General features: G+C 53.7%; 1 protein-coding gene across 1 annotated transcript; it reads left to right on the forward strand.

Moving 5' to 3' along the window:
- The first annotated feature begins 80 nt into the window (after positions 1 to 80).
- On the forward strand, positions 81 to 8,461 carry LOC114866124 (voltage-dependent calcium channel gamma-4 subunit-like). The gene is made up of 4 exons (XM_029167816.3): positions 81 to 1,927; positions 3,296 to 3,379; positions 3,954 to 4,094; positions 4,239 to 8,461. The coding sequence occupies exons 1-4, from the start codon at positions 1,591 to 1,593 to the stop codon at positions 5,081 to 5,083; spliced, it is 1,407 nt and encodes a 468-aa protein (XP_029023649.1). The 5' UTR covers positions 81 to 1,590; the 3' UTR covers positions 5,084 to 8,461.
- Positions 8,462 to 10,576: the final 2,115 nt, after the last annotated feature.

A 10,576-nucleotide genomic window follows, 5' to 3' on the forward strand; every position in this document is an offset into this window, starting at 1 on the left:
GCACACACACACACATGCATACACGCACACACACACACGCACACACACACACACACGCACACACACACACGCACACACACATGCACACACACACACACACACACACGCACACACACATGCACACACACGCACACACATGCATACACGCACACACACACATGCATACACGCACACACACACACGCACACACACACAGACACGCACACACACACACTCACTGACACAGACACACACACACATGCACACATACACACACACACACACACTGACACAGAAGCACACACACACACACACTCGCAGACACACACACACACACACACACACGTGTTCACACATAAACAACACGCACCAATGCGCCGACAGCGTCTGTGAGGATGAGGCGCGCTGGTGTTTGCTCAAAGTGGTGTTTTGGCTGAAGGACAGACTGAGCGGGAGCTGATGAGCAGCGCGTTTGTTGGGTCTGAGCCGGCAGACGTTTCAACCTCAGCGGAGGCAGATGTTCCAGGTGTGACACCGCTCCCGCTGCGTGAGTGGAGGAATCCTGCTGAGCGCCTCGGTCCGAACCAACGGAACCGCCCCCGCGTTTGTGAAGTCACAGTCAGGACTGTGTGCATATTTCAGCAGGCAGGTCATATTTGGGGTCAGAGTAGCAGTGGTCCGGGTTATTTTGGGATTTGCGTTGCCATGGAAACCTCCCCAAGGCTTTCCTGTCCGTTGAAGAGCCCACAGTGGGATGAGCGGCGTCCGGCCGATCGATGGCTGACATTAACCTCCCTGTGAGTGGATGAAGCTGAACTCCTCTCATGCACGGTTAAATGGCACCTACGCAGACCCCCCCCCACCCCCACCCCCCGCCGGCGCTCAGCTCCTTGGATGTTTTATTCGTGTTTCCTGAAGCACCACATGTGTTGAATCTCTCCTCCTCCGTCACTTTGCTTCGTATCTATTGATCTGATCCAGACTTTGCGCTGGGACTTTCTTTACCTGAAGCTCCTCGTGCATTTAAATGGTGCCTTTCTGCGTCTCAGGTTTCCTTCCTCCGAACAGATCCGCGGTTCACCTTGTGTTGGGTTCAGATGATATTCATGGTTTTATCTTTCTGATGATGCAGCTGTTTGTTCTGCTGCCGTTCCAGCTTGGGCTCAGGTTTATTATCATTGGTGTTCTGGACTGGACCCCTGAGCTCCTAGCAGTCGCCACAGCAGCTCAGCAGGAACGCGCTAAATATTTAGCAGTGAACAGCTCATCCTCTGGTTGTTTTCACTGATTCTGGCTGGAAATAACTACACGCTGCAGAGCAGAGCCTGTTTCTGCCCAGGCGCCGTTATGGCATCAAGCATGACACGACAGCGTCGCGTGGGTCAGGTGGAACCGTAGCTGGTGTTTGTGCCAATAGAAGCGCAGGATGGATGCATGACTGGACCGGGCTCAGCGGGTCGACACAGACGGCGTCCAGCATCAGAGGTCAGAGTGAGGTCACCCAGGGGTCATTAATTTAATTAATGCTGAGAGCGTCCCACGTCCTGGTTCTCATGTCAAACAAACGCAGAGCGTCCTGCTGCAGCCGCTGAGGGCCGGCGCCGCGGCGTCATGGCCGACAGCGGTGGTTTGGTCCGTAGGGGTCGTGTGAACGTGCAGCGTGTCACCATGGGTGACCTCCTCCTTTTCCTCCCAGACGTCAGCTTCCTGCCCCGCCCGGCCATGGTGTGGTGTGAGCGGGGCATTCAGGTGCTGCTGACCACCATGGGAGCCTTCGCCGCCTTCGCCCTGATGACGGTGGCCATCGGTACCGACTACTGGCTCTACGCCCGGGCGTTCATCTGCAACAGCACGGCCAACTCCTCCCAGGACGACTCCAACAACAAGGACAAGAAGGACCCGGGGGCGCTCACGCACTCCGGCCTCTGGAGGATCTGCTGCCTGGAGGGTACGGATGCTTTCATTTCTCTTTGTGACCATGGCAACGGTGGGAAACCCACCAACCATTTATGTAACACTGCTTTGTTTTCCACATGCGCTCACTGCTTTCTGATTGCTGCTGAATTGCTGTTGCGGTCATAAACTTGAAGATTATGACTCCAGCGTCATGATTTGCACGGCTCTGCACTGCAGCTCCTGTCATCGCGCTCAGCGTTCAGCTGCTGCCTCCCACGCGAGGAGAAGGGAGTAGGTGGGAAGCAGCAGCCCCCGGTGAGAGCTGCACATCGTTAGCAGGAGCCGCTGCCCGTTCAGGAAGCGGGACGCGTACGCAGGCGGCGCCGAGCCAGGGCAAAGAGCGCAGAACTCAAAGAACCCTGGACCTGTCGCACCCAGACAGGTCCAGGGTTCTGGGCCCTCCAGAACTCAGCAGAACACAAATCACCGGCCGCACACGGAACTGCATGGAACCGCGTGGAACCGCGTGAAACCGTGTGGAAGCGTGTGGACAACTGCAGCAGAACCACTCACCGGCTGCAGCAAAACCACTCACCGGCCGCACACGAAACCGCGTGGAACCGTGTTGATTGCTGCAGCAGAACCACTCACCGGTCACACACGAACCTGCATGGAACCGTGTTGATGGCTGCGGCAGAACCACTCACCGGCTGCAGCAGAACCACTCACCGGCCGCACACAGAACCGTGTAGAACGTGTTGATGGCTGCAGCAGAACCACTCACCAGCTGCAGCAGAACCACTCACCGGCCGCACACAGAACCACGTAGAACGTGTTGATGGCTGCGGCAGAACCACTCACCGGCTGCAGCAGAACCACTCACTGGCTGCACACGGAACCGCGTAGAACGTGTTGATGGCTGCAGCAGAACCACTCACCGGCTGCACAGAAGCGCGTGCACGGCAGCAGGCCAGGTTCTCTGAGTCCTGCGCTCTCTGTGAACTCGAGTGTCGAGGCTGAGGAGGAAGTGGACAGTTAAAGATGAGAAGTGTTGCGTCTGAGCTGCTCCGGTGCTGTTTGCTTTTTACCTGAAGCAGCTACAGATCCGCAGCCTCAGCCACTTCCCGAGCTGCTGATTAACTGTAAATCAGCTGAGCCGCCCCAGCAGTGACCACTCGTCACCGCTTCTTGTTTTGTCCACATGCTGAGTGGCTGCTGAGTCGTCGTCAGCGTAACGAGCAGCTAACGAGCCCCTGCTCAGGAACCAGCTTTAATACGCTGACGCCCAGAGGAAGTCCCAGTTTGTGACATTCATTCTTTCTCCGTCCTTCTCACCGTTTCTGCTCCTTCTCTGTTTGGGTCTTATCTCCACATTTCCTGCCGTCTTCCTCACTTCCTCCTCCTCCCTCTGTTTCTGCAGGCCTGAAGCGAGGCGTGTGTTCCCAGATCAATCACTTCCCAGACGACGCCGACTACGACCAGGATGCTGCGGAGTATCTGCTGCGTGAGTGACACCCGTTCACACAGACTGAGGGGAAGCGAGGTTCAGGACAGAAGGGCTGGTGGGCGGACGTCAGCGCGTGTCAGAGCTCAGGCGAGCCTGTGTTTAGATGCAGGTGCACGGAGCTGGAGTCTGGGGGCGTTCGCAGGCGCAGAACAGCCTTCGCTAATGGATTATTTTCAGCAGATTTCACTTCCTTCCTCTCTCGTTCGTGCAGCTCTGAACCTTTGGGTTCTGGTGTGTCCTCTTCATGTGTTACGTAAAGTCTGTTTGTGTGGAGGAGCCTGGTGCTGTGATCTTAAATACCTCTCAGCATCTCAGCGGAGCAAAGAGCAGCGCCCTCAGCTTCTGTCCTGATGCTTCTGCTGTTCAGATAACGTTTGTGGAAATCCTGATCGCGGCCCTGTGTTAATACGAGCAGTGACACCCTGCAGAGCTTGGAGCCGCTGAAGCAGAGCCAGGACGTAGTGTCGGCAACAGCGGGGCTCGCTAGCGCTAGCTTAGCGCCACGTTGGGCGTGGAGCTAGCGGCGCCGCAGAGTGAGTCACCGATGTGACTGTGCTGCCGTCCTCTGCAGGTGTGGTGCGAGCCTCCAGCATCTTCCCCATCCTCAGCGCCATCCTGCTTCTGCTCGGCGGCGTCTGCGTGGCCTCCAGCAGCTTCTACAAGAGCAAGAGGAACATCATTCTGGGCGGAGGGATTCTCTTCGTGGCTGCAGGTGAGACCACAGAGTCCTGGTCCTTTAGATGATGTGTAGCTCAACTCTCTGTTTAATTAAAAGGAAACACTCTGCAAAACAGCTTAATGAAGCTGCTGCCTAATCTTCCTCAGAGGAGCGTTTACATCTTTAATATCTCCTCAGGCCTCAGCAACATCATCGGAGTCATAGTGTACATCTCGGCAGCGCTGAGCGACATCTCGCCCAAGAAGGACGAGGATAAGAAGTGGCACTACTCCTACGGCTGGTCCTTCTACTTCGGCGGCCTGTCCTTCATCCTGGCCGAGATGGTGGGCGTCCTCGCCGTCAACATCTACATCGAGAAGAACAAGGAGCTGCGCTGCCGCTCCCGCACCGACCTCTTCAAAAGCACCACGCACGCCATGCTGCGCCTGCCCAGCTACCGCTTCCGCCGGCGCTCGCGCTCCAGCTCCCGCTCCACCGAGCCGCCGCGGTCCCAGGAGACCTCCCCCATCGGCGCCTCCAAGACCTTCAGCCTGCCGCCGTCGGCGCCGCCGTTCTCCGTGGCCACGCTGCCCAACCCGCACCACAGCAGCGGCGGCGGCGGCGGAGGAGGGGGCGACATCTCCATGTACACCCTGTCCAGGGACTCCAAGCTGGGCAGCCTGGGAGGCGGCGCTCCGCCGCTCTACGGCACCGTGGACCGGGCCACGCTCTACCAGCTCCACAACTACTTCCCCAAAGACGGCAGCGGCAGCGGAGGAGGCGGAGGCGGCTCGGCCGTGATCAGCAGCGGCACCCTCCCGTCCCACTCCAAGTCCAACCTGGCGGCGGCGGCGGCCGTGGCCCAGAACGCAGCCCCGCTCAACACCTCCACCGCCGCCACCGCCCCGGCCCAGCCGGCCCCCATGTCCACGGCCACCATGGAGAGGGACCGGGGCAACATGGGAACGCTGGACCGGCTGACGGCCAAGAGAGACAGGGACAGCAACTCTGACACGCTCAACAGGAAAACCACGCCCGTGTAGAGACAGGACTGGGGGGGTCAACATAACGGGGGGCACATGAACACAACAGGGAGGCACATCAACACAATGAGGGGCGCATCAACACAACGGGGGTCACATCAACACAACGGGGGTCACATGAACACAATGAGGGGCCCCTTCAACACAACGGGGGCACATGAACACAACGAGGGGTCAATCAACACAACGAGGGGCGCATCAACATAACGGGGGCACATCAACACAAAGGGGTGCACATCAACACGACGAGGGGCACATCAACAAAACGGGGGTCACATCAACACAACGAGGGGCACATCAACACAACGGGGGTCACATCAACACAACGAGGGGCGCATCAACACAACGAGGGGCACATCAACACAAGGGGGGTCACATCAACACAACGGGAGTCACATCAACACAACGAGGGGCGCATCAACACAACAAGGGGCACATCAACACAACGAGGACACATCAACACAACAGGGGCACATCAACACACTTGGTTCGCATCAACACAACAGGAGGGGCACATCAACACAACGGGGGTCACATCAACATAATGGGGGGCACATCAACACAACGGGGGTCACATCAACACTACGGGGGTCACATCAACACAACGAGGGTCACATCAACACAATGAGGGGCACATCAACACGAGGGGCACATCAACACAACGAGGGGCACATCAACACAACGAGGACACATCAACACAACAGGGGCACATCAACACACTAGGTTCGCATCAACACAACAGGAGGGGCACATCAACACAACGGGGGTCACATCAACATAATGGGGGGCACATCAACACAACGGGGGCACATCAACACAATGAGGGGCACATCAACACAACGAGGACACATCAACACAACAGGGGCACATCAACACACTAGGTTCGCATCAACACAACAGGAGGGGCACATCAACACAACGGGGGTCACATCAACATAATGGGGGGCACATCAACACAACGGGGGTCACATCAACACTACGGGGGTCACATCAACACAACGAGGGTCACATCAACACTACGGGGGTCACATCAACACAACGAGGGGCACATCAACACAACGAGAACACATCAACACTACGGGGGGCACATCAACACACTAGGGGGTCACATCAACACAACGGGGGGCACATCAACACAACTCTCTCTGGTCTCCAGTCTTTCCTGCCTTGCTGCCATATTTACCTGCCCACACCACAAACGGTCATAAAGCCCTGGCGGACGCTGAGCTCGGACAGACGCCTTAAAACGCTCCCCGACTCGCTGAGCCTGAAGCCGGCTGCACAGTTTCTCCTGTTAGGCCAAGATGGGACCTTCCCAGTTCAACCAGTGCCTTCGCTGGAGCTTGTGTTGTTTCCCCTCGTCATCCTGATTTCATCAGACGACTGACGCCTCCAACACAGGAAGCACTGATTCGTCCAGACTGGGCTGAATCTGGCTGAAAAGAACACGTTAAGGCACAGAAAGCACTGCTTCCAACAACAACCGATAAAAGGTGATGGAAGAAGCAGCATCTGGTTCTACTTCAGCTCCACAGACGAGAAGGAGCTGCTCGGCGGCGACTCGATGAAGTCAAGGTCAACAGCAGCTACTTAAGCTCAGCCATTAATTAGCCAGTGACACTCAGACCGGAGCCTCGCGTCGCTCTGTGGCTCCATTGGTTTCAGATTCTGGGAGCCGTAGATGTTGCGCTGCCCCTGAACGCCTCCTTTACGCCCCCGGGCTTCACAGCTCAGTGAAACGCGGCACCGACGTACATCCAGACTAACCTCCTCTGAGGTACAACTGGGGGGACGTGACTCCAGGGCTTTATGGCGGCTTGTGGCGACTCAAGGCAGAGTCTGTTGATTGTTCCCACCTCAGGGCTGCAGCCGCAGGGTGGAGGTCAGACCCGCTCACACTCAGGGGTGGAACTAGTTCAGCAGCTTCAATTTCAATTCACCAGTTATTCTAAAAGGAAGTGAACCATTTAAAAGCCAAGAACAATAAACTCTCAACAAGCAAAACAAAGCACATTATCAATGTAAATGAGTTCTAAATAATCCGAAGCGAATTTGTGTTAATGTGTGACCTTTGGACCGAACCTCTTCACTATCAAGGCACTTCTGAACCGACTGGGTTTGAACGCGGGGGAGGTTGGTTCGCCTTCGCTGCGTCTCTGCCTCAGCTAGAACTATATCCTGTGTCAGAGCTAGAACAATAAGTGTGTTATATTATAATCTATTTACTTCAACAGAAGCACATAACGTCTGTATATCGTACCGTCTGTTCACAGAGTGATTGATCATCTCTAGGTTCTGAGGTCTAAGTATAAATATGTGTTTCTATGATCGTAATGGTTCTTGCAGGGTATTGATACATTATGTGCTTTTTATAATTCGTTTTCACTTTAGTTTCTCTTGCTTATTTACACTAAAGTCAGTGCTGTGAAGTGGAAAGCATGTGAGCGGGTCATTCACGCTGTGTGTGTGTGTGTGTGTGTGTGTGTGTGTGTGTGTGTGTGTGTGTGTGTGTGTGTGTGTGTGTGTGTGTGTGTGTGTGTGTGTGTGCGACTGTTGGATTTCACTGTGTGCATTACGTTCCTGTTAACGTTCTCACTGTTTACTCTTGATGTTTCTCCAACTTCTGATTTAACTATATTTTTTTAACAAAGGTCACTTTGCTTCAAAGGAAGTAGAAGACATAAATGCCTCACATTAGTGACCTTCGTCTGTCGGTTCGTTGGACAGGAGCCGCTCTGAGGCTCAGCTCATAACGAGTAGTTTGGGTTCCTCTGTTTGTTCATATTCTAACTGAAACCGGTTGTTTCCATCCAGTTCCACTGTGTTTATCTCCTGTCAGCTCTATAGATTTTCTACACATTTACCAACGTAGCCTAATATTCTGTGTTTTTCAATGTTCTGACTAGTGTTCAACTGTAGACAATAGATTTCTATGACTCTATTTCTTTTTGTGGTGGTACGTGTAGATATTCTTAATGTTCTATCGGTTCCTCCAGCTGTATCTTTGGGCTCTGAAGGCGCGTGGCTGAGCCAGTAGTCTAAGTGAGGGCACAGTGAGCATTCGTACGTGTGGTCGGTGTTGGTTTTGTCAGTATTTGGTACAGCGATCTTTTCCCATGTGAACGTCCTTTTCCGTTCCCTCGTCTCCTCTTAAACTGAGACGTGAAGCCATTTTAAAGCGAAGGACAGACACCAGCTCAACACTTAGGCTACTGACAGGAGACAGATGGAAACACAGACTGATGAAGGCCAAGAGCAGTAAGGAAAAGGGGAAGCAATACAATCCTCAATGGAAACGACACAACCATAGGGTGTACACGTATATAAATATATATATAAATATATAGATATATTCAATAAAGTTCTATATTAAAGTGGTGTGATTGGTGGTTTGATTCTTTATATCTTCAGGTGCTACACAACATACTGTATGTTCTCCACCCAAAGATGACTGTGACTTAAACTGGTCCCAGTGCTGTCATTTAAACTGGTCCCAGTGCTGCCGTGACTCTGTAGAGGAGACCCACAGTCGCTCCGGCCTAAAATAAGGAGCCAGTCTGCAGCAGGCAGTGATTAAGACGCGCAGAGATGTGTTCACTGGACGTCAGGGAAATACGACACTTTTAACTCCACTGACAATAGATGTGGCGGCAGAGCTCGCGGCGTGTGTTCAGCTGAAGCAGCTAGAAGTGTGATTTTAGGTCAAAGTTTAAATTAGTTTAATTCCTGATGCTGCAAAACATTGGCTCTGGTCTGATCACACGATGGGAACGCGACTCGTTGGACTGGAGAGCAGGCGGCCATGCTGCTCTGACAGGAAGTGGCTCCACCGCGGCGCCATTGGCCCTGATCACGGGTTCAGGGCTCCACCTGTGGCAGCTCATCCAAGTCTTTCTGGATTCTCTGCTGCTTTTGGGTTCTACCACCGCTGACTCTCGCCTCCAAACTGTGGAAACTGTGAGTGATTTTTCTTGTTTTGTTCAAATCTGCGGTAACTGTGGGACTTCTGAGCCTCTGGTGGACGAGTGTAGTCAAATAACTGAAGTTGGGATGAGCATTATTTAAATCTATGACCAGAACATTGACCTTAGCCTCATCTGATTCCTCCAGTGGCCACAGCCACCATCCAACACAGCCAGTCGATAAAGACCACTTATTGTTCACTTTAGCCTTTAAATTATGTTACATTTGTCAAACTCAGTCAGGTTCAGTGTCTGATTCAAACAAACCTGGAAGGCAACTTTCCAGAATGAGCCCTTTTTTTCTGGGCACCACCTTCGCAAACACAATAAATTGGAGGTTATGAGCGACGGGTTCTGTGGGCGTCGTCCTGACGAAGCCTCCATTCTACCGCCGTCGCTGCTACTCTGGTTCTCCCATGATGCACCTGGCCCTCACATCATCCGTCTGCCGCCAGCAGCGCTTGTCATTCAAGGAGCCTGACAATAGCCGACGCCTCATGGCAGCTTCCACCTTCCACCGCTTCTTAATTTCCTCTTTTCAGACGAGCTGCGGCTCCTTTGGCGGCAGAGAGCACGGCTGCAGCCGCTGATAATGGCTCCGGCCGGCAGACGCCCATGTGCCAGCGGGAACCACTGTCAGTCCAGTCCTCGGCGCCGTCAGGGCCTGGAAATCACTTCATACAGCAGTGAGATCACTAAACCTCAGTGAATGAGACTCAAAGACGTTTTATGGCTATTGGTCGTTTAAAAACTATTCTGAAACGTGCAGTAACACAAGACCTCTTCCCTAAATCACTTCCTTCACTCTTAGCTGAGCAACCAATGGATTACGTAAAGGTTCGATCTCCGTGTGGATGTTTAGTCTGTGATACTGAGAGCACGTTGGACCACATCGTTTCATTGAGACATCTTGTGTTCATGTCCAGTCGTATTAGCGGCTGATCTTTTACAGCAGACTTTTAATGAAGTCGTCTTTTTTAGGCCTTAGCTCATGTCGCGTTATATTTACGACGGCTGTCTGGACATGTGGACTTCAGCTTCATGAAATGTCTCTGCTCCGTGGAACTGTCCGAGCGCGTCCTCCTCTGGGTTTGAGCCGTTCTCATCCACTGTACGTCAGGATCTGCGTTACCTTCAGAGTCAAACTGCTACAGGACAAAAAGCAGGAAGCGTTAACCTGCTCACTGCTCAACGCTTGGTTCAGGACACATGACCTGAGCTACAACTGGAAACGTGCAGCTTCAGCCCACGTGTTCTCACGTGATTTGGGCTCATCCTTTGGTTCCCTGTGTGGTGAAATGGGCCGGGTGGCATCAGACTGAGGTAGCATCAACCTGAGCCCACGCTGTGAACGTTCAGCTGTGGTTCACCTGAAATCCCTGAGCTTCGCTCCATGAGTGTGTGTGGGGTGTGTTCCTGCTGCCGCGTGAGGCCCATTGGCCACGCTCTATATTTAGCCAGGAGGTCGCAGCCAAAGCGCGTGGGAGACGCTTCAGGGAGGCTGGAAGGAGGTCAGCGCGGTGTGATGAGA

This window comes from Betta splendens, chromosome 11 (genome assembly GCF_900634795.4).
Source record: "Betta splendens chromosome 11, fBetSpl5.4, whole genome shotgun sequence".
NCBI lineage: Eukaryota > Metazoa > Chordata > Actinopteri > Anabantiformes > Osphronemidae > Betta > Betta splendens.

Coding starts and splice junctions, on each gene's coding strand:
- LOC114866124 (XM_029167816.3), top strand. CDS start 1,591: ATGGCCGACAGCGGTGGTTTGGTCCGTAGGGGTCGTGTGAACGTGCAG. Junction 3,380..3,953: donor TGCTGCGGAGTATCTGCTGC/GTGAGTGACACC, acceptor CGTCCTCTGCAG/GTGTGGTGCGAGCCTCCAGC. Junction 4,095..4,238: donor GATTCTCTTCGTGGCTGCAG/GTGAGACCACAG, acceptor ATATCTCCTCAG/GCCTCAGCAACATCATCGGA.